The 23321-nt window shown below is 34.4% G+C and overlaps 1 protein-coding gene across 3 annotated transcripts; it reads left to right on the top strand.

Annotated features, from left to right (window-relative positions):
- Positions 1–3585: 3585 nt before the first annotated feature.
- LOC141700050 (agamous-like MADS-box protein MADS2) lies at positions 3586–7036 on the top strand. Of its 3 annotated transcripts, none has more exons than XM_074503825.1 (8): positions 3586–4016; positions 4749–4833; positions 4956–5023; positions 5835–5934; positions 6156–6197; positions 6278–6319; positions 6536–6651; positions 6772–7036. In XM_074503825.1, the coding sequence occupies exons 1-8, from the start codon at positions 3832–3834 to the stop codon at positions 6776–6778; spliced, it is 645 nt and encodes a 214-aa protein (XP_074359926.1). In that variant the 5' UTR covers positions 3586–3831; the 3' UTR covers positions 6779–7036. The 3 variants fall into 3 exon arrangements, with proteins under 3 accessions (XP_074359926.1, XP_074359924.1, XP_074359925.1); XM_074503823.1 differs by having other exon boundaries at positions 3587–4016; positions 6758–7036; XM_074503824.1 differs by having other exon boundaries at positions 3588–4016; positions 4962–5023; positions 6758–7036.
- Positions 7037–23321: the final 16285 nt, after the last annotated feature.

Here is a 23321-nt window from a genome sequence, read left to right as displayed (position 1 = left end):
ATAATTTCAAGTCGAAGGACCATAACATCATTATCAATGTGACAATTACTTATGACATAACGGACATGTAGAATCTCACATTGGGTGTATCCAGCACCATGTATATCTACATCTGATTGTGTTTTCGACTTTAGTATCTTTATACCTATGTTCAATGAGATGTGATCATCGGTCAACAAACACACTAGTCTTAATGCATTATTATTGTCCCTTAATAATAATACTCGACTAGGGATATTTGGGAATATTGATATTATTCACATAATCGCATTTTTAAGTCAAATACTTAGAGATATATAATTCATATCATATTTCAAGGATATTTATTAATCTAATATTAATATCGCTGTAAATTAAGACTTAATAAATTTTTAAAAAAATAATCGATATAACATAAACATTAATAATCCAAATGTCATAAATAAAACATAATAATGTTGTCTCTAGGGCACAAATACTAACAGATTTAACAATCCAAACTTCATTCTCTAAGAATCATGTTATAGTTGAACATATCCTGTAATTATATCTAAATCTTAAAGATATACAAAGGATGGATGAGGTCTATAACTTTCTTGACTCCTTAAACATACTAACAAGAGATTTTAAGCCTTAAGTGAACCTTGATCTATGCTTATCCTTCTTAAACTTGCAAAATAAATCAAGAAACTAATTAGAAATTTTTGGAGTCATTATTCACCCTCGTCTTCAAATATTTTTCATAAATTAAAAATTCAATGGATGGCCTTGAAATTTAGCAAGTACCTTATCTATGATATGAAAGAGCTACGGTTAAAATTTAATGATTTATGAATGAGTAGAACATGCAATTTGAATTTTTCTTTCATGGATGTTCTTAAATGACCAAAAGGAAGAAAATGAAGGAGAAAAGAAGTTTTGCTTTATTGCACTCGTTTTATGTGATAGAATGACTTGTATAGGTGTTTTTAAGGATATAGAACATGTCATAGATGATTTGGTGGGGCTTACTTGTGTTTGTTTTACAAGCTACAAACATATTTTACGCTATTTACTCACTATTCCTAGTACTATTTTACTAACTAGCATAGTTTGAATTTTGTACTTCCCATTTGGCTTCCTAATTGCATTGGCTAACTTCTAATATTCTAGTTGCATGGTGCGCATGGATTTACTATCTTCCAACTTGGCAACATAAGCTTAATACTTAATTTCCTTTCGCAAGTTCGATTGTTTCTCGAAAATGTTTCGCGTTATAAATCCTTTTATCGTAAATTTCTTACTATTTCTTGTACTTGAACTTGGTTGCCTTTATGAAATTCTAATTCTTATAATTCTCATGGTTGTTATATATTCTCATATTTCTTGATATCTCGTAGAAAACGGCCTTTTGAAATATCGATTTTCTATGAAAACTAACGACTTTTACATACACTGATTTGTAGCATAAAAACGAATTATCAACTCTAAATCTTAATTTAAGTACTTGTATATAGTGTGGCCGTAAAAGTTTTTATTTAAAGCGCAATATGACTGTTCATGAAGGTCTTTTATCGATATAAAAAAATCGGTTTTTAACAATCACCAATGCATATATATATGTATATATATATATATATAATATATATAAATGCATGCTTCGAGAAAAATTTATATTATTTTGAGAGAAAATTAAAAGATGTTATAAACTATAAGAAAATAGATTACATGCATGTATTTATAACATAACGGTCGAAACAAAATTAAACCCTTCATGTTTCCATAATTGCACAGAAAACCAAAGATCATCTTTTTCATCACAAAAAAGTCGACCGACATCTGGTCGGTATATTGTTCGAAGTTAGTTGACATGTAGACTAGATCAAGGGTCAGTCAATAAGTTTTGATTTTTACCTTTACCGACCGCTACGCAATCGATATTATTGATGGTTATAGTCTGACTAGACAATACGTCGATAAAATACATATACCGGACATTTTTTTCTGTCGGTCGTAACTATGTCAATTCCGACCGATGTATATGTTCAGTCATTTTTTGTAACTTTTTTGGGTCGGTCGGAATAATCCTATAGGAAAAGGCCCTGTTTTTTATAGCGAGTACTGTTGATTTGAATTAGGAATAAATTTTACAAATAACACTTCGTCTTTTGTTTGACATTTTTGTAAATATTTCAAAATTTGTTCACCGTATAAATAAATTTATAATTTCTAAAAAAAATTATTTGCAAATATTATATTCAATGAAAACTACTCCCCGTGCCGCCCAATTTTTTATATTGATATTGGGTACATAGATTAAGAAAAAATAATTAATAGTAAAAATTAAGAAAAGTGAGTAAAGTGATGGAACTAATCAATGTTTAATGTATAAAGTGAGTATATTGGAGAAAAATAGTATATATATTTAATTTTTATATTTTTAAATTTTACAATTTTTTTTTAAAAAATAGAATGTAAATAAATGAGAAAGGTGTCCCCAAAAAAACGGTAATGGTCTCAAAAAGAAAACGGTAAATAAATATGGGTGACTGAAGGAGGGTATTTTAGAAAATGTTAATTGTTCCTTTAAAAAAACGTTAATTGTTTTTACTACGGAGGGAGTACTTCAAAAGTAGTGCACAAAAGTCAGAAAAAAAAACGAGAGATTCTGAGTTAAATCTTCTCTTCTTAGCCAGAGAAAGCACATGTTCGAAACAAAAAAAAAAAGAAAAAGAACACAGCTTACCAACCAATTAAAAAGGAATCCGCCACGAGCCAACATCACCTCACCTCTCACAGACACACATTTATTGGATGTACATGTATAGGCACATACTGATACAGCTCTAGAGGTGGCTAAACGGGCGGGCCGTGTGTGCCGGGCCGGTTTTCCAACGGGCCGAGTAACCTATCTCCGGACTCATGAACGGCATGTCTTAGTAAACGGGCTGTGCCGGGTTCGTGCCGAGTCACCAAATTTAAGCTCGTGTCCAGCTCGCGGGTTATACGAATTAGACGAGTCAACGACAAAAGTGCAGAAATAAGTTTGCCAAGTTATATGTTAAAGAATTGGTGTGGCAAATTAGCGGGTTGGTTAGCGGGCTAGCGAGCTAGGCGGGCTGGTTTGATTTTTTTTAAACAATCATTTATGGCAAAGTAGTGAAGCAGATAGAAGTTAAGTGTTAACACGTGTTGTGCACCTGTAAGCCTGTAAGCAATGATGACTATTTATAATTTAATTATAATAATAATAAAACAATCAATCAGTTGCATGCTTTACTTATTAATATATAAACAATTATGTGATGTGTGCCTGTGCTGAGCAGAATGGTTGAGCAGAAAGGGTTGAACGGGTTGGCAGTTCGAACGGGTCGGCGGGCCGATGCGGTTTGCCGATCCGAGTCAGTGTCGTTCCGATTTAACGAACCGTGCCGTGCCGGTTATCGAATTATGAATATTGAAACCGTACTCGCCCCGTTATTTTCTACGGTCCGTGCCGAATTTGATTCGGCACGATATGAGCCGACTTAATACGATTAAATTAGCGAGCCGGAGCGTGCGTAACCACCCGTTTGGCCACCTCTAACAGCCATACAGGTTATAAAGAAAAAGAAAAGTGATAAAGTGAGTTGAAACATTAACCCTCCCAACAACAGAACAATTCCTACCCTAGACCAAATTCAACAAAAGCAGAATATATCATAAACAAGTAAGCCAATATATTTAGAAACCATATCATCTACCCTAAGTTTACTTGAAACGTTTAATAATAATATATTCGGAGAGAGAGGGGGGGCAACTTAGTTTTGATACTAAAAAAATGATAAAAAATTAGTGAAAATCCAGGTTAGAGTATAAAATATAGTAAAGGAGATGGGAAGAGGAAAGGTGGTGTTGAAGAGGATAGAGAACAAGATAAATAGGCAGGTAACTTTTGCCAAGAGAAGGAATGGACTGTTAAAGAAAGCTTACGAACTCTCTGTTCTTTGTGATGCTGAAGTTGCTCTTATCATCTTCTCCACTCGTGGCAAGCTCTATGAGTTCGCTAGCTCCTCTAGGTATATTTCATCTATTTTATGTTAATTTTCTACTGGTTTGGATGGGCTCGGGCTCCAGATCCATCTATGAGTATCACTGTTTTTTTAATCAGATCACCCTCCCCACTCTAAAATCCAGATCTATACAACAACAAATTTCTTGAGTGAAAAGTATGTATATGTAAATTTTTATAAAAAAAGGTCTTTTTTAAATGTAATGAGCTCATTTTATGTACCAGGTTGATATTTCTTTCCTTATTTAGTTAGCTGTCATATATTATGCCAATAAAATTGTGTGTGCATACACACACACACACATTACATATATGTGCACACACATATACTTTGCTTGAAATTTTCTCTTTGTGTTGCTGGATTGTAGACTACAAGGTCCTACGAGGCTATGATCTAATTAAACTTTTTCAAGTGAAATGAAAATTCTAAACTTATATAGCTAAACATGTACTAGTGTATGCAGCTAGCATACCATTTTCTTGTTGCGAATTCTTTAGCTAAACCCAATAGCTCAGTCATATACTCGTGTGCAAACCGTACATGTACGTGTCTGTGTGGACATTAATGATAACAGCTAAATTAAATCCATCTATTATTGAGGGCAATATAGGTGCTATATATATATATATGTAATTAATATCATGGTTGGTTATTACCTAAATCTTTAATGATATTGAAAGAGTTGAAAATTGAAATAGATGTTAATGTTAGGCTTAACTTAGACTGCCCTTTATGTAGTATGGACAAGACACTGGAGAAATACCAGAGATATAGCTATGCTCAGCTTGAGAGTACCACTGGTCAGCCCGATAACAATGCCCAGGTAAGTATATTATCAATTAAATACTCGTTTATTATCGTTTGAAATAGCCCAGGACTTTAAGTGTACATCCCGGATCTTCATATTTATATTATAAGAAAATATGTCACGAAGTACACATGAAGCTGCAGGGTAGGTACCAAGAGTATTTGAAGCTTAAAGCAAAAGTTGAGAGCCTTAAACGAACTCAGAGGTAACATCTTCTTGTAACAGCCCATACTTTTAATGGTCAGTCAGGATCATATTATATGTTCAACATGTAACGACTCTAATTACATAGTGTTACCATGGGGAACCGAGCAAGTCCAATGCGAGATGCAAAATAGTTATAGCTATTGCTATAATATAGCATCAAAAAGTGTATTTTGGTTCTAAAATAAAACTTGCTCTCCAATGCTAGTTGCATAGGTAGTTTCAAATTTCCATAAATTTTTTAACTTTTATTTAATTTAATATTGTTTTGATACTTTAAGATGTACAAGTCAATAAATATTTAAACTTTTCTCTTCCATGTGTAGTAATAGATGATGTGTCAATGATGCATATATGCATTCTTGGTTTCAAATATAGAACCAAGGATGCATATTTGCATCTAAGTATGACACCCTTTTGGACATTTGATAATATAATATAGCAATATCAATAAAAAATAGTATTGCATTGGACTTGCTCTAAGAAAGACATGTGCAATTCTATATTAAATTAGGTTTGAAAATATGAAAAGTTTAATGCATTGATAAAAATGATAGTAAGAAATGTTTATAAAACACCTATAAACATACTAGTTCTCCCTCCTGTTTCTTAAAAACAGTCCCACCTTTTTCCAAATATACATGTTTTCTGTAAATAAAAACAAAACTATGAGAAATATATATACAAGCCATAAAACAATTAGCGAAAGAAAAATGTTTATGGAACACATACATGTCAAGTACACTGTACACAACATGGAGAAATAGTTCTCAGTGGAGTCCTGACCTATACTATGACCATTTTATATTTAGACATGTTTTGGGGGAAGACCTGGAACAGTTGGAAACAAATGAGCTTCATCAGCTGGAACGCCAACTGGATTCAACCTTGAAGCAAGTCAGGTCCATCAGGGTACATCCATAATCATCCTGACTGTTGTTTAGAAATTTTAATTATGATATCTTAAAATATTAGCCTACTTATTACTACCTTTATTAGACTCTTTCCCAAGTTCATGGAACTCTCTGCACTTGTTACCCTACAAAATACAAAGTATAAGAATAATGTTGATGAAGGTTTGCCTGTGAGCAACAAACACTTCTATGAACACTGAATTAATGTATGATTTGCAGGCTCGACATCTGCTTCACCAGATTTCTGATCTTCAAGAAAAGGTACCAACATGACAATTTATCCATTCAGTTTCAAATGTCTTAAGGACGTGTCTAAATTTTATATTATTATAACTGGACAGGAAAAAGCTCTAGTTGAGATGAATAAAGCCTTACAGAACAAGGTACATGCAATGTTATTTCTGTCAATTAGTGAATTCTTTCAAAATCTAAAAATATAGACTTTAATTAGTTATCTATAGCGTTGTTAAATTAACAGCTCTCTCAAATTTCATTTTTGGTTTGAGAAGTGAATCACTAGAAACTGAATTATGGGATAATAACACTGCTGACTCTACCTTTAATTGTTTTTGTCAATTTATGCCATTGGGGGGTAAAAGTGTGAGACTATGCAATTGTCATTGGAAACAGAAGAAGGCAATAGCAATCAGCCAGCAGCTGAAACAGAAGATTTTTTTGAGCCTTTACAATCTAATAATTCATTGCATATCGATCGGTATGTCCACCTTTGATAATTTGGTAGTAAAGTAATTCAGCGATTTTGTTGATCTCTTTATATAAAATTAGAAATCCTTGTCCTCAGCAAATGAATTTACATGCAGTCATAATGCTGCAGTAACTGAACAAGGGCACGTTGTTTCGTCCAAGCAACACGCTGTTGGAGTTATGCCGGGATGGATGATTTAATCTTTAATATTAATTAATTTGAATTAGTATTGTATACATAACAAGAGTTCATAATTACAAATCAACCTTTCAGGAGACTACATAATGCTTGAATTTTGATGTTTCTTTTACTGGAGAAAAGGTGGAACTCTCGCTTGTATTTTTCATGTGTATAAATAATTGCAGAAGAATAAGAGTAAGGGAAGCTTTGGATATTCCTTATGTATAGAGTGCAAGAGTTACACTGACGATCATGTGACACTGGATAACGTACGATCGAGAACATTATAAACAAAAAAACTTAACAAACAGGAAATTGATCAGTTAACATAACAACGTAGGAGAAATATTGTGACTTGAATCTAGCAAATCGGCTTCAACTATGTATCTTGGCAAGCCAGCCGGTTACATGATTACCAAAATATGATTAGGTACTGTTTTACCGGAGAAAGGAGCACTTGTGAAAACTTTTCTTAAACATTCATAATTTTTCTTAATTTTTTCAACAAGGTAGGTAGCAATTTATAGCCAAATTACCACTCAAATACAATGTTTACATTAATTATCTTAATACCAATCTTACTGACTCTTGCATTTTCTAGGTGAATACATGAATCTCATCTTCTCTTAATCTTTCTAGAAAATCTTGAAATACACTTCTCTATTCTTTTTTTTATGAGCAAATTAATTTACTGTAACAATGCCTCCCTTAAATTAGATTTGCTCAATACTCCCAAACTTTCAACATGCTTCTTGAAGACTTGTCTATTCAGCGGTTTTGTGAATATATCTGCCATCTGATCTTCTGTTTTGCAATACTTGACTTGGACATCACCATCATTTACAAGCTCCCTCAGAAAATGATATCGAATACGAATATGTTTTGTCCTGCCATGAAGCACTGGATCCTTTATGACTGAGATTGTTGAACTGTTATCGCAGAACAAACTGGTTGCTTTATCTTGCTTCTGATTAAGACTTTCAAGTATTCCACGTAACCAAATCAATTGGTAGCATGCATAACATGCAGCAATATATTCGAATTCAGTAGTTGAGAGTGCCACAATTGCTTATTTCTTTGAGCTCCAAGATATTGCACATCCTCGAAGATGAAAGATAAAACCAGATGTGCTTCGGCTATCATCAGTACTTCCTACTAAGTCACTATCAGTATAGCCAATAAGGTTAACAGGAACATTAGTTTTGTAGAAAATTCCACAATCAAGTGTCCCTTTAACATATCTTAAAATTCTCTTGGCAGCCTCCCAATGATTAGAATAGGATTTCTGCATGAATTTGCTCACTAAACTAATAGCATACATGATGTTGGGTCTTGTTGATGTTAGATACATCAAATTCCCAACAAGGCTCCTGAACATCGCCGAATTCACAAGTTTACCTTCCCCCTCTTTAGATAGTTTTAAACCTGTGATGCATGGAGTAGAAACCGGATTTGCATTTTTCATCCTGAATTTCTGAAGTATTTCCTTCGCATAGCTCTCCTGAGAAATAAATATTCCTCTAGTGGACTGATGAACTTCGATGCCCAGAAAATGATAAAGTTCTCCCAAATCAGTCATCTTAAACTCAGCCATCATTGAGTGCTTGAATTCGTTCAACATCTTGACATCATTTCCAGTAAAAACAAGATCATCAACATAAAGACTAACAACCATGAATTTCCCTTGAGAGTCATATTTGAAGTAGAGAGTATGCTCATAGGGGCATTTTCGAAAACCACATTTCTGCAAATAAGAATTAATCTGACTATACCAAGCTCGTGGTGATTGTTTCAGCCCATATAAAACCTTCTTTAGCTTATAAACTTTATTTTCTTCTCCTTTCTCGATAAATCCTGCTGGTTGATTCACATAAATTTCTTCCTTAAGAACACCATTCAAAAAAGCCGACTTCACATCCATTTGAAATAACTTCCACTTATTTTGGGCTGCAAGAGAAATTAGTAAACGAACTATTTCAAGTCTCGAAACGAGAGCAAAAATTTCTGTAAAATCTTCTCCTTCTTTTTGCTTATATCCTTTTTGCCACTAATCGAGCCTTGTGCTTGTTGACTGACCCATCTGGATTCATTTTTGTCTTAAATATCCACTTTACTTCAATGGAATTTTTATTTGCTGGCAAATCAGTAAGCTCCCAGGTTTGATTTACTTGAATGGAGTTAAACTCCTCCTTCATGGCCTTTCTCCAAATTTCACTCTGATTTGCTTTGTCAAAAGAAATAGGATCTTCCCCTGCACAGAAAGCAAAGAACATAGCTTCATTTTGTTCAACTTCATCGGTCACCTCGTACAATTCTTGAAGACTTTTCATTTTTTATTGGGCTATCTAGTTGATCATTATTACTTCCCATACTTTCAGGTGTTTCTCCATCATTTTCAGGCACATAGATTGGATACTTTTCTCTTTCAACTTCCACATCATCAAATGCAGAATTTTCATCAAAACGTACATCTTGACTTATCACCACTTTCTTTGTTACCGGATTATACAGCCCGTATGCTTTACTTCTCTCACTGTATCTAGTAAAAATACATTTTTCTGATTTGTCATCTAACTTACTTCTCATAGCACCTGGAATATGAGAGAAAGCAACACATCCAGAAACTTTTAAATGATAAACATTTGGTCTTTTCCCATACCATGCTTCATGTGGCGTGCAATTTTTTAAAATCTTTGTTGGTGATCTGTTGACAAGATAGACTGCACAAGAAACTGCTTCTGCCCAAAAATTCTGGGATAAATTCTTTCTTTTGAGAAGACATCGTGTCATCTCCATGATTGTCCTATTTTTTCTCTCACACACACCGTTTTGTTGAGGTGTGTATCTAGCTGTCAGTTCATGTCTGATGTCATTATCTTTACAAAAATTTTCAAACTCATTTGAAATATACTCACCTCCACGATCAGTTCGTAAGGTGTTTATTTTTAATCCAGTAAAATTTTCAACTTTTACTTTAAAATCTTTGAACTTCCTGAAAGCTTCTGATTTCTCTTTGAGACAATATACCCAGACTTTACGTGAATAATCATCAATAAAAGAGATAAAATAACGATTATCTCCTAAAGATGAAACCGACATCGGGCCACAAAGATCAGAATGAATGAGTTGTAATGGCCTTTTTCTCTCTAAGTGGACTGGGATGGAAAAGAAGTTTGATGTTGCTTCCCAAACTGACACGTCTCATACACGTCATCAAGATGATCAATTTTTGGCAGTCCAATCACCATCCTTTTTTTTGAAAGTATCTCCAAGTTTCCATAGTTTATGTGACCATATCTATCATGCCATAACTTGGAAGTTCTTTTGTCAATGCCAGCAAAACAAGACATATCTTGATTGTGCAGTGTGTGTGAGAAGAGGTTGTTTGAACTGATTTTAACTTTGACAATAACTTGATTTTTTCTTGACAAGTAACAAGCCATATCATGAAAATAAATATCATACCCTTTTTTAAAAGATGCCCCGCAATGAGTAAATTGTTTCTTAAGTCGGGAACAAAATAAACTTCTGACATCCTTTCAACCTTCCCTTATTTTGTTTTAAATTTTATTTCACCAGTACCACTAATTTGGTATGATTTTCTATCACCGACTTTGACTTCTCCATATTTATTTTTATATAATTTAGAAAACAAATTTTTGTTACCTGTCAAGTGTTTGCTTGCGTCACTGTCGATGTACCAGATATCTTCACGATCTCCTCCATGTGAAACAAGCAATAATGTATCATCTTCTTGATCTTTATCTTCACTCACAAAATTAGCATTATTTTTCATTCTTTGTACCAGCAATTACTTGAAAGATGACCAGGTTTGTGGCAGTTAAAGCATTCGAAATAACCATGTCCTCTTCCTCTTTGATTTCCATGGCCACGTCCTCTTGAGTTAGTCATTATTCTTTCACTATGAAAAGTCTGGCCTTCTATAGAACGGCCACGCCCACGACTAAAATTTGCACTTCTTCCTCTGACACGACCCCTTCCTCATCCATGATTTTGGCCTCTTTTCTGAAATTGATCCTCTTCTTTATTTTCTCCAAGAGAGACCTTGGTTTGAAGAGCATGAGAATCAGGTTCTTCTTTCTCTAATACCCTCTCTACATAAGCTTGTAATGACCCCATGAGTTGATCCACTTGCATGGTATCAATGTCGTTTGTCTCTTCAATGGTAACTCCCATAAGTCGTAACTTGGTATTAAGAGACCTGAGAATTTTCTCGTTAATACGTACATCATCGATTTTTTCTCCAAATTGCTTCATTTGATTTACCACTTGTGACACTCTTGTGAAGTAATCTTGGACTGATTCAGTCTCCTTCATTTTTAATGCTTCGAATTCACCACGAAGAGTTTGAAGACGTACCTTTTTTACTTTGTCAATTCATTTAAAATTGTTTTGTAATATTTCCCAGACTTCTTTCGCTTTTGCGGCGGTAGCAACTTTCTCAAACATGGCTTCATCTAAGCTCATGTGAATGATTGAGAGAGCCTGTTGATCTTGCTTGCGGGCTTTTCCAAGGGCATTTTTCTGATTCTGGTTCAAGGTACCTTCATTCTCAGGTTCATCATATCCTTTCTCAACAATATCCCAGACTTCCTGTGAGCCTAGCAGAACTTTCATACGAAGACACCAATGACCATAATTTTCCTTTGTAAGTTTAGGAACAACAAAAGGAAATGAATTACTCGTTACTTTCAAGGCTCTGATAATAATTTGTTTTTTTGAGAAAGGAGCACTTGTGAAAACTTTTCTTAAACATTCATAATTTTTCTTAATTTTTTCAACTAAAGGTAGGTAGCAATTTATAGTCAAATTACCACCCATATACAATGTTTACATTAATTATCTTAATACCAATCTTACTGACTCTTGCATTTTTTAGGTGAATACATGAATCTCATATTCTCTTAATTATCTTTCTAGAAAATCCTGAAATACAGTTCTCTATTCTTTTTTTTGATGAGCAAATTAATTTACTCTAAGAGGTACTACTGTAGCTACTGTTTTGGTCTTGGTGTTGGTATTCTTTTTTATTGTTCATTATCTTCTTTGTGCAATGTGTCGTCTGTCTAGTTAAGGTAGTACCACAGCCAGTGGCATCCAAGGTTGGCCTGTGACCAGCGGCCAGTGGCATCCAAGGTTGGCCTGTGACCAGCGGCCAGTGGCCACACAGTAGATACTGGTAATTTATTCTAGTTGCATGATTTAAGTAAATAAAAGTAATAAAATTCACTCTACAAAAATTGTAGTTACATACTTGACACTTGCACTAGTTTTTATCCAGTGTTTTGGCATGCACGGTTGCATCATGCATGTCTATTGATTTCATACTATTTTAATTCTCTTTTTAATTTTGGAGTTGAAAATATTAACGTATTTTAATATTAACGTATTTTATTATGTTTTTAAAGTTGTTTTTAAATTATTAGTTTTACATGTATTTGTTAGTGGTCGTCACACATCTATTTATGTTAAGTTAAAAAACAATTTTATCAGCAGAAAATTATATGTTGTATTTAGATTATATTAATTAAAATTAAACTAAGTCAAACAAAATATATTAACTTTTAATTTGAAAAACAATTTTTATCAATAATATTAAATAAACTATTTTGAAAATGATAATTATTAAGTAATATTATATAATATTATTAAGCAATATTAAATTATCGGTAATAACAAAAAAAATTGCTTCATAAAATAATTCTACAATTTATTTCACAAAACAATCCTAGTAGTAAAGACACTACTGGAATTTCATACTCATACCTGAGTTCAAATTTTTTCACTATATAATTTAATAGCATTTAATTACTGTATGCTCTCGTCAAATTTAATTCTTTACAAATAAAAATTTAATATTTGTTATTAATATTTTAATTTTGATATGTATTTCGCATGGAATTAAGAGGTTCAATTCTCAATAAAAATACTAAATTGATAACCTTACTTCACAAGCGTTATTAATCAGTATTATATGTATAAAAAATACAAAAGAAACATAAAAAAAAAGTCTTTAATAATTTTAAAAGATTGTGTCCCCTGATTAACAGATTTAACAGATTTTTCTTTAAATATGTGCAACTCTAAACAGATTTAACAGCTACAAATTCGTCCCCGTCCTGGAGGTGAAGTGTGGACAGTGAGCAGAGTACAGTGAGAAACGAATAAATAGACAGGGTTAATACAGGAAAAGCAAACATAATGGTACGGGCGAAAGAGTAAGAAACTACGTTAGGTTAATACCCAGCAGACACTGACGTACAAACATCATCAATCTCTACCCAATCAAAATTAGACAACACATTCTTAAAAACCCTAAAAACCTGATCCTGATCTTTAATATTTCACCAATTAGTGTTTGATTTCCCACCAACTGCAATAACCCAACTAACCCTAGTACTAGCTTTCTTTTGAATTCGATGGGACCCTGATCTTCAGAGACCACAAGCACTTTTATACTCTTTAATCAGAGTAATCCTCGCCTGGGAACTAATTCTCACCAACACTTTTTACATAATTGCTAATTTGCTATGTGATTAGTTCTTTTTAATTATTTTGTTTACTCTATGCAAGTTTTTTTCTCGTAAATCTATTTTTATTTGTACAATATACATGTAAATTCCTAATTAAGGAGTATAACAAGATTCAACATTCAAAGTACATATTTATTACAGAAAGGCTCAAAGAGCAACAGCACAAGAGTGTTGGAAACATAAAAACCAACACAATTAGATGTCAGAAGACTCAGACCGATCCGCAAGATCTTCTTAAACGATGCGCCCTAACCGTTGTCACCGTCGAAAAGGTGCCAATGCTCAAACTTATAACCATTGAAAAAACTTGCTTTCGCCGTGCAGCATACTAAATAAAAAAAAACGATTACATATCTGAATACAAAGGCGCATATATATGCAGAACTATATATGTATTAAATATATACAAAGACACGCATATGTATTACCTCGTTTGCAATGTCCAACGACCGTTTCAAAGATCCGCGAAAAGTCGGCAAAGCCATACTTCTCTCTCTCTCTACATCCATCCAACACACAAAGGATGTTTTTATAAATGCCATAATTCCACGGGCCCAAACGAGGCCCAAATATATTTTTCGTCCAAACTGAATACTGTGACAAGAGGATCATAGTGACGTCATTAATCAGATTTATGAGGGAAATTCTATTATAAGAATTAGATATGGACCTGTGTTAGCTAGAGAAATGTGAATTGTTCTCTCTTCTTCTTGCATTCTCTCTCCCTCTCTCTCTATCTCTCTATCTCTTTGTTTTTAATCTCTCATCTTGGTTTTGTAACAATCTGTAATCAATATTTCTATTCTAAGTAGAACATTCCTACATATCAATAAAGATTTAGGGGTTCTATCGTAACAAGTAGTATCAAAGCTTTCTTAATCCTCGGCCATGACTTCGAATACGCGTTCTCGATCAACGGATGATTCTTGGAGAGAGTTGGAATCAAGAATTCATGAAATCAACAGTTCTTGTCATAAATCGATTGAAACAAGTGCGGCGTCGTTGGAATCTAAGATCATCGAAAAAATCGATTAATTGGTTTCACTGGTAACTAAATGTGATGCTAAGATTGAATCTTACAATGCTACAATTAATGATCGCATTCAGAATAAGATGACAAGCATCTTGAAGATAAGGGGGTCTGATCGAAATACCATTGATAATGGAGGCAATACAACTCCTCTGTTACCAACGCTGGTTAATCAGCAACGAAGATATCTTGAAAATAATGGATCGTTTGGGATCAAGAAGGAGGTGGAAATGGATTATTCATCAACAACCCGGAATCGAGCTACATAATTTCTATATAGAAGATCCCATATCTTGGTTAAGGAAGTGCGACAGATTCTTCTTGATAAATCAGGTTAGTGATTCTCTCAACGTTGAGTATGTAGAGTTGTTCTTAGATGGGAAAGCTGATGTTTGATTTCAGAGTTTTAAGTCGGTTAAAGATTGTATATCTTGGAATGAATTTTCTAATGCTCTTATGAAATGTTTTAGTAAGAAAGGTGGATTAGATGAACAAGAAGAGTTCAAGAAATTAGTACAAGTAACTTCAGTGTTGGATTATGTTGAGAATTTGAGGAACTTAAGTCTGTGTTGTTGTGTAGGAATCCACACCTAGATGAGAATTATTTTATTTTGATTTTTGTTTCGGTCTTAAAGATTGAATTGAAACCAATGGTCAGACACATGAAACTAAGAACATTGTTGGATGCCATAAAAAATGCTCAGTATCAGGAACAAACAGTAGAATTGATGTTAAAAAATCATGAGATTAAGAAATTCGTTGTTAGTATAAAACACTAAGTGGTCTTCTAATGATAAGAAGGATGAAACAAATGTGCTAGCAGAGAAAAGAGAGGGAAGTTTTAAGGATAACTTCAAGAAAATATCACCAGAGGAATTTCATTATAGGAGAAACAATCATTTATGCTATAAATGTGGAGAAAAGTATAACCAGAGACACCAGTGTAAGAATCAACAATATACTTTCATGCTGATAGAAGAGGGAGCAGAAGAGGTATTAATAAATTTTGTGGAAGAAGAGGAGGAAGGTACCATTACCGAGGTATCTTTAAATGTTTTGTCTGAACAAATGAAAAGAAAAACTATTAATCTAGAAGGAATGTGTTAGGTCACACACACTGTAGAAGGGGGTTGAATACAGTATATATCACAATCAAATCGAATTCAAATAACACAAGTAACAGAAAGTAGACTTTATTCAATGCAATAAACTCTGTTACAATATGGAATTGTCCTCTCTCAGTGATGAACAAATATCACGAGAGCTGCTAGGTTTACAATGAATAATATTCTCGATAATGATAACACTTATAATGTAAACCCTATGTCTGTGTTTATATATTACACAGTTACAAGATAATCGCTAATTGATAATGAATATAATTCCGCTTCCTAAAATATATCAATCAGTTATCTTTTTTTCCAAGTATTCTATTCTTCATAGAATTCCTTCTTCATGCATATTTCTTCTTACGTTTGTCTTGATCTTCTTTCCTTTCAATCAGCCGCCTTCCTTATCTGAAAGTTTCCTTTAAGTTCTGATATTATCTCCTGATAAATATCTCCTGATCCTTAAGTACTGATGACTGAAGTTCTGACTTCAGTATAAGTGCTGATTTCAGTTAAGTACTGATTTGTCCCGTTTAAGTAAGATCTGAAAACTAAATGTAAATCATATTAGACATGACATTATCAAATATATCTAACAATCTCCCCTAACTTGTAAATTAGCATAATATACAAGTTCAACAGATATTTGATGATGTCAAACACATTAAGTACAAATGCATGAAAATTTGACTAGATAACTACAACTTACAGTCCTTAAAGTTTTACCAACTTTAACTTCTGATAACAACTTCAGTCTGTATACATATCAGAATTTGAGCAGTTGTAGATCTTGACTTGGCTTCACTTTCTGATCTCTTTGATGTCAGGAGTTGTTCTGAGATAGTTCTTTAACAAACATCTCTCAGCATATCTGAGTTCATCAATCATCCTCCTTTTAGCGTCTTTAAGTTCTGCAGTATCTTCAGCAGTTTGGAAGATAGCATATCTGAGATCATTAATTTTCACTTTTCTCAACTCCTGATCTAGTCTTATGACATAGATTTTGTCAGACTCTAGATTGAATTCAAGTCCCTTAATACCAAGATATGTTCTGATCTATGCAGTATTAGACTTCATATCAACAATATCACCCTTGTGATCTCTGTACTTAGGACAATATGTGATGTCAGACTTTACAGAATAGAGCCTTTTCTGTCTCTGAATTTGAGTCTTCAAATAGTTTGCAACACTTTCTGTTATTCTGTCATTCACTTGAAGTAAGAATAAAACATGTTCCAGTTTCTCAAAATACTTCAGTGGAATAGCATTTTCCCTTATATGGTAAACCCTTCCATCTGTCATGAAATATAACAAGATGTGTTCTTTCAAGAAGGTATGGTAGACCATCTGTACAGATTCTAGTTGATTCAATCTTTCAGGAGTTGCTCCAACACCTGGTTCACTTAAGGAAGTTGGATCATTGGTTGTGTTTTGTACTCTTCTTTCATTAGCACTACCCAATCCAGATTTATCTCTAGCTTCCTTTCCAATAACCACTCTTGCTTCAAAACCATTTGTTGCTGTTAGGAATGTATGTGCATTAGTTTGATGATATGTTTAACAAAATACTTAAGTAGAAATTTAGTGTCTGTAGCCTCAACGGATAAGACCACTTTGGTTATCCGTTGATGGTGTAGCTTTACTTAGAAATAAGTCTAGTGTTGTAGCATATTTCAGTCTCTGTATTTAAAATGTAATTCTTGGAAGTTGAGAGAAACTATGAGTCATGTTGACTACTAGATGATATGCAGATAGGAAGGCCAATTGTAAATACTTCATGCCTTGTAATTTTGTATAAGTGAAGTGGTATCAACGGATGACTTAAAGACCTTCAACGGATGAGAAGCTAAGCTTCAACGGATGTCTCTAAAGCTTCAACGGATAAAGTCATCAACGGATAACATCCTTCAACGGATGAGTGCATCAACGGATGAAAGCTTCAACGGATAACATCCTTCAACGGATGAGTGCATCAACGGATGAAAGCTTCAACGGATGTTCTGATGATTAGCCGTTGATAAGGGGTAGTTGTACCTACAAACAGAGGCACATGGGTTGATAGAGACAACTGAGATGTGGTAGCCGAATTTCAGGAACAACAGAAAAATCAGCCGTTCTTCTCTAGTACAAAGATGCAATAGTCAACAAAGTACTGGAGTGAACAGGAAAAGAAGCAAGTGAAGATCTTATTTTATTACTGTACTTTATATTGTTCTTCACTTGTACACTTGGTAATATATAAACCAAGTAGAAGCTAGTAATTAGATGTGAGATTTTCCAGAGCTGTTTAGAAAAATATTGAGAGAAAATTCATCTAGTTTGTACTAGGATGCAGCTGTGATCAACATTGTTTAATCACAGATTTTCTAAAATACCATCTCTGGTGGAACAACAAATCCACCAGAAAAGTTTTTAAGGTCTGTTGTGTTCTTTACATTTGTGCTTGAATATATATCTGTCTATATTAGCTTAAAGCAATTCACACACTTGTTCTTCTTGAACACATAACTTTCATAAACTGCTCAAAACTTGAAAAAGTTTTGAGATTTACATTCAACCCCCCTTCTGTAAATCTCATTGTTAGTCCACTAGGAATAACAATTGGTATCAGAGCAGGCTCTTGACATACAAAGAGTTTAAAGATCTTGGAATCTAACAAAGATGAGTAAGAAGGATATTGGAGTAAAGATCCCAGTTCTTGACAAAGACAGTTATCACCATTGGAAGGTGAAAATGCACCTTCATCTACTCTCCCAAGATGAAGGTTATGTAAACTGCATTGAGAATGGTCCTCACATTCCCCACAAAGTAGCAACAGTTGCTACAGCCACAGTTGCTGTTGGTCAATCCATTCCAAAACCTAGAGCAGAATGGACAATGGAAGACACAGAAGAAGTCCACAAGGATAAGAAGGCTATGAACATTTTGTTTAATGGTCTTAACATGGATATGTTTGATAATGTGATAAATTGCACAACTGCCAAAGAGGTTTGGGACACAGTTCAACTACTGTGTGAAGGTACAGAACAAGTGAAAGAAAACAAAATGCAGCTTCTCATTCAACAGTATGAATACTTTCATTTTGAAGAAAATGAATCTTTAAATGAAACATTCAATAGGTTCCAAAAGCTGTTGAATGGACTGAAGCTGTATGGAAGAGTGTACCAGGTGAAGGATTCAAATCTTAAATTTTTAAGATCCTTGCCAAAGGAATGGAAACCCATGACTGTCTCCTTAAGAAACTCTCAAGATTATAAGGACTTCACTCTTGAAAGATTGTATGGAATCTTGAAGACTTATGAACTAGAGCTGGAACAGGATGAGGTATTGGAGAAGGGGAGAAAGAAAGGAAGTTCAGTCGCATTGGTAGCTGAAGATGAGAGGAAATGCAGACAAGAAACTGCGAGATCTACATCGAACTCCAAAGATGGTATAAGAAATCAGGAATCAAGCAAGGGGAAAGAGCAAGTTGCTGAAAATGAAGACAACTCCAGCCAAGATGACTCAGATGGTATTGATGAGCATCTTGCATTTCTGTCCAGAAGATTTGCAAAGATGAAATTCAAGAAAAACACTAGAGCCACTAAACCTCACAAAAACACTGTGGACAAATCCAAGTTCAAGTGTTTCAATTGTGGTATAAGTGGACACTTTGCAGGTGAGTGCAGAAAGCCAACTTCTGAAAAGAAAAAATTTGAACAAGTAGATTACAAAAAGAAATATTTTGATCTACTCAAGCAAAAGGAGAGGGCTTTCATTACTCAAGAAAGGGACTGGGCAGCTAATGGAGATGAAGAGGATGAAGATGTGGAGTATGTCAACCTTGCTCTCATGGCTGATTCTGAAGAAAATGAAGTTAGTTCATCAAGCAATCAGGTAATCACTACTGACTTAACACAGCTTACTAAAGAAGAGTGCAATGATGCTTTTAATGACATGTCTACCGAATTGTATCATTTGCGTGTGTCTCTTAAATCTCTTGCTAAAGAAAATAGTAGGATTAGAGAGAACAATCTGTTTTTAAGTAATAGAAATGCTTTGTTAGAAGATAAGATGATTGACCTAGAGAAAACAAAGTTGCATTGTATATCTGTTGAAAATGAACTAGCTGAATCTGTTAAGAAAGTAGAAATACTTTCCAATCAATTAGAGAAAGAGCAAGAGGTGATTAAAGCCTGGAAGACATCTAGGGATGTAAGTGCTCAAATTGCTAAGGTCCAAGGAATTGAATCATTCTGTGAAACTGCCTGGGATAAAAATAAAAAGAAACTGGAATTAATTGATGGGCTGTCAACGGATGTGGAATCAATGGATGATGAAAGTTATCCGTTGAAGGAAGAAAAGGAGCATCCGTTGAAGGTTCCTCAATCAAAACAGGCAGATGTTTCTAAAAGAGAGAATCTAAAGAAACTCAACAAAAAGTTTGGTTCAACTTCAAAGAACTTTGTCAAAGAAGAAGCAAGCTCATCCAAAGATGTCAGTAAGGTGAATGTAGGGCACATGACCTTAGAACAGTTAAATAATAGGCTCAAGATGGTTGAGGATAAAAAGGAATCTAAAAGAAAATCCAACAGAAATGGGAAGGTAGGAGTTAATAAACACAACAATTACACACCTGATAGGTATGCTCCTAGAAAAAGCTGTGTGCATTGTAGTAGTGTTAATCATCTATCTGCTAGTTGTAAATCCATTAAGAAGACTCCCATAAATGTACCCTCTTCTATGCCTAATATGTCTGCATCACCTCTGCATGCTATGCCTGTTATGTCTCAACAAAATCCTTATGCACATTTTGTAAACATGCCATATTTTAACAATCCTTATCTTGCTGCATTTAGTATGCCTCAAATGCCATACAATATGCCCATATGGAATAACATGTTTGCACAATCAATGCCTAATAATTTTACAAATGTGCTAAATGATTCTATGACTAACCCTACACCTCAACCAACTACATCTAAGACCAAGGTTGACTCAAACTTACCTAAGTCTAAAGATGCAGGAGGAATGAAGTCTAGGAGAAAGGCTAACAAGAATGGACCCAAGGAAACTTGGGTACCAAAATCAAATTGATTGATTTTATGGTGTGCAGGGAAATGGAAGAAATCTATGGTACTTGGACAGTGGTTGTTCAAGACACATGACAGGAGATTTCTCCCTGCTCACAGAGTTCAAGGAGAGAGCTGGCCCTAGCATAACCTTTGGAGATGACAGCAAAGGGTTTACTATGGGATATGGCTTGATTTCAACAAGGAATGTCATCATTAATGAAGTTGCATTAGTTGATGGTCTCAAGCACAATTTACTGAGCATCAGTCAACTATGTGATAGAGGGAATACAGTTTCCTTCAATTCTGAAGCCTGTGTTGTCACTAGTAAGAAAGACAACAAAGTGGTTCTAACTGGAGTTAGAAAAGGAAATGTGTACATAGCTGACTTCAACTCTACAGATGCAGAATCCATTACTTGTCTCTTCAGCAAAGCAAGCACAGTTGAAAGTTGGCTATGGCACAAGAAGCTATCTCACTTGAATTTCAAGACAATGAATGATCTAGTCAAAAAGGACTTAGTTAGAGGAATCCCTCTAGTTGAATTCTCAAGGGATGGTTTGTGTGATGCTTGTCAGAAAGGCAAACAAAGGAAAGCATCATTCAAAAAGAAGCTTGAAACAACAATTGATGAACCATTACAGCTGCTACATATGGATTTGTTTGGACCAGTCAATGTATTGTCTATTGCAAGAAAAAGATATTGCTTAGTGATTGTAGATGATTTCTCAAAGTTCTCATGGGTCTATTTTCTTGGATCAAAGGATGAAGCAAGTGAAATCATTATCAATCACATCAGGCAAGTCAACAATCATCCTGACTTGAAGGTTAGAAATATCAGGAGTGACAATGGAACTGAATTCAAGAATTTGACATTAAGGTTGTTCTGTGAAGAAAATGGAATCATGCATGAGTTCTCAGCTCCAAGAACACCTCAGCAAAATGGGGTTGTTGAAAGAAAGAACAGATCTTTAATTGAAGCTGCCAGAACAATGCTTGAAGAATCAAAGTTACCAACATATTTCTGGGCTGAAGCTGTTAATTGTGCCTGCTTCACTCAGAATATTTCTTTGATCAATCAAGCTAAAGGCATGACTCCTTATCAGTTGTTCAAGAGAAGAAAACCAACTCTAAACTTTCTTCATGTCTTTGGATGTAAATGCTTTATACTGAGGAATCAATCTGACCATAAAGGGAAGTTTGATGCAAAGGCTGATGAAGGGATATTTGTTGGTTACTCAGCTGGAAAATCTTATAGGGTCTACAATCTAAGAACCAACATTGTTATGGAATCTGTGCATGTTGTGTTTGATGATAAAAAGATTGATGGACTAATAGATGAGGGACATAATGAGAGACTCAAATTTGACAACATTGAGATATATTGTGATGATAGTGAAGAGGAGACTGATGGAGATGACACTTCAAAAGGGATTCAAAACATGCCCTTGGATAATGCACAAAATACTGCATCCGTTGATAGAGGCAATGCAGTATCCGTTGAAAGACATAGTGCATCATCCGTTGAAGTACAAAATGAAGCATCCGTTGATCATAGTTCATCAACGGATAATCGATTTACATCATCAGTTGATAGAACTCCAAGTTCCCTGCAAAGGACCAACAACTCAGGGGGAGTTTCAACTAGTCAACACTCTGTCTCACATCATGACAATACTGAGGCCACCTCATCTAGAGCACATCTTCCACCACAAAGGAAATGGACCAAAAATCATCCCTTTGAACTGATCATTGGTGATGCATCATCTAAAGTGCAAACAAGAAAAGCCACTCAAGATGAATGTCTGTATAGTAGTTTTCTGTCTCAGGAGGAACCTAAGAAAGTGGAAGAAGCTCTATTGGATCCAGATTGGATATTAGCTATGCAGGAAGAGCTGAACCAATTTGAGAGAAACCAAGTATGGAAGCTGGTACCCAAACCAAAGAACAAGAGTCCTATTGACACAAAGTGGGTATTCAGAAACAAGATGGATGAAAATGGCATTATCATAAGGAATAAAGCCAGACTGGTTGCTAAAGGCTATTCTCAGCAAGAGGGAATAGATTTTGATGAAACATATGCTCCTGTTGCAAGACTTGAAGCCATCAGAATATTTCTAGCCCATGCAGCCCATGCCAATTTCAAAGTCTATCAAATGGATGTCAAGAGTGCATTTCTAAATGGGAAATTAGAGGAAGAAGTCTATGTAAGTCAACCTCCAGGATTTGAAGATCCAAATTTTCCAGACTATGTGTATTATCTGTTGAAAGCACTCTATGGACTGAAGCAAGCACCTAGAGCCTGGTATGAAACCTTATCAAAATTTCTTTTAGAGAATCACTTCACTAGAGGTACTGTTGATAAAACTCTCTTCTTTAGGGATGTTAATGGCTCTAGTATACTTGTTCAAATTTATGTAGATGACATAATATTTGGCTCTATAGATGATAAACTTTGCAAAAAGTTTGCTAAGCTAATGCAAAGTAATTATGAAATGAGCCTAATGGGAGAACTAACCTATTTTCTTGGTTTACAAGTTAAACAAGTTAGTGATGGAATTTTCATTAGTCAAACTAAATATATTTATGATCTTTTAAAGAAGTTTGACTTAATGGAATGTTCATCTGCAAAAACTCCCATGGCCACTGCCACCAAACTTGAATTAAATAAGACTGAAAGGTCTGTGGATATTACAAGTTATAGAGGCATGGTTGGTTCACTTTTATATTTAACTGCTAGCAGACCAGATATAAT

Source organism: Apium graveolens, unplaced genomic scaffold (genome assembly GCF_009905375.1).
Source record: "Apium graveolens cultivar Ventura unplaced genomic scaffold, ASM990537v1 ctg1716, whole genome shotgun sequence".
Classification (NCBI taxonomy): Eukaryota; Viridiplantae; Streptophyta; class Magnoliopsida; order Apiales; family Apiaceae; genus Apium; species Apium graveolens.
This window is presented reverse-complemented; position numbering and strand designations above follow the sequence as displayed.

Excerpts from the sequence above, each read along its gene's own strand:
- LOC141700050 (XM_074503823.1), top strand. The coding sequence starts at position 3,832 with ATGGGAAGAGGAAAGGTGGTGTTGAAGAGGATAGAGAACAAGATAAAT. Across the intron at positions 4,834-4,955 it reads AGCCCGATAACAATGCCCAG|CTGCAGGGTAGGTACCAAGA; the intron begins GTAAGTATATTA and ends GTACACATGAAG. Across the intron at positions 6,652-6,757 it reads AATTCATTGCATATCGATCG|TCATAATGCTGCAGTAACTG; the intron begins GTATGTCCACCT and ends ATTTACATGCAG.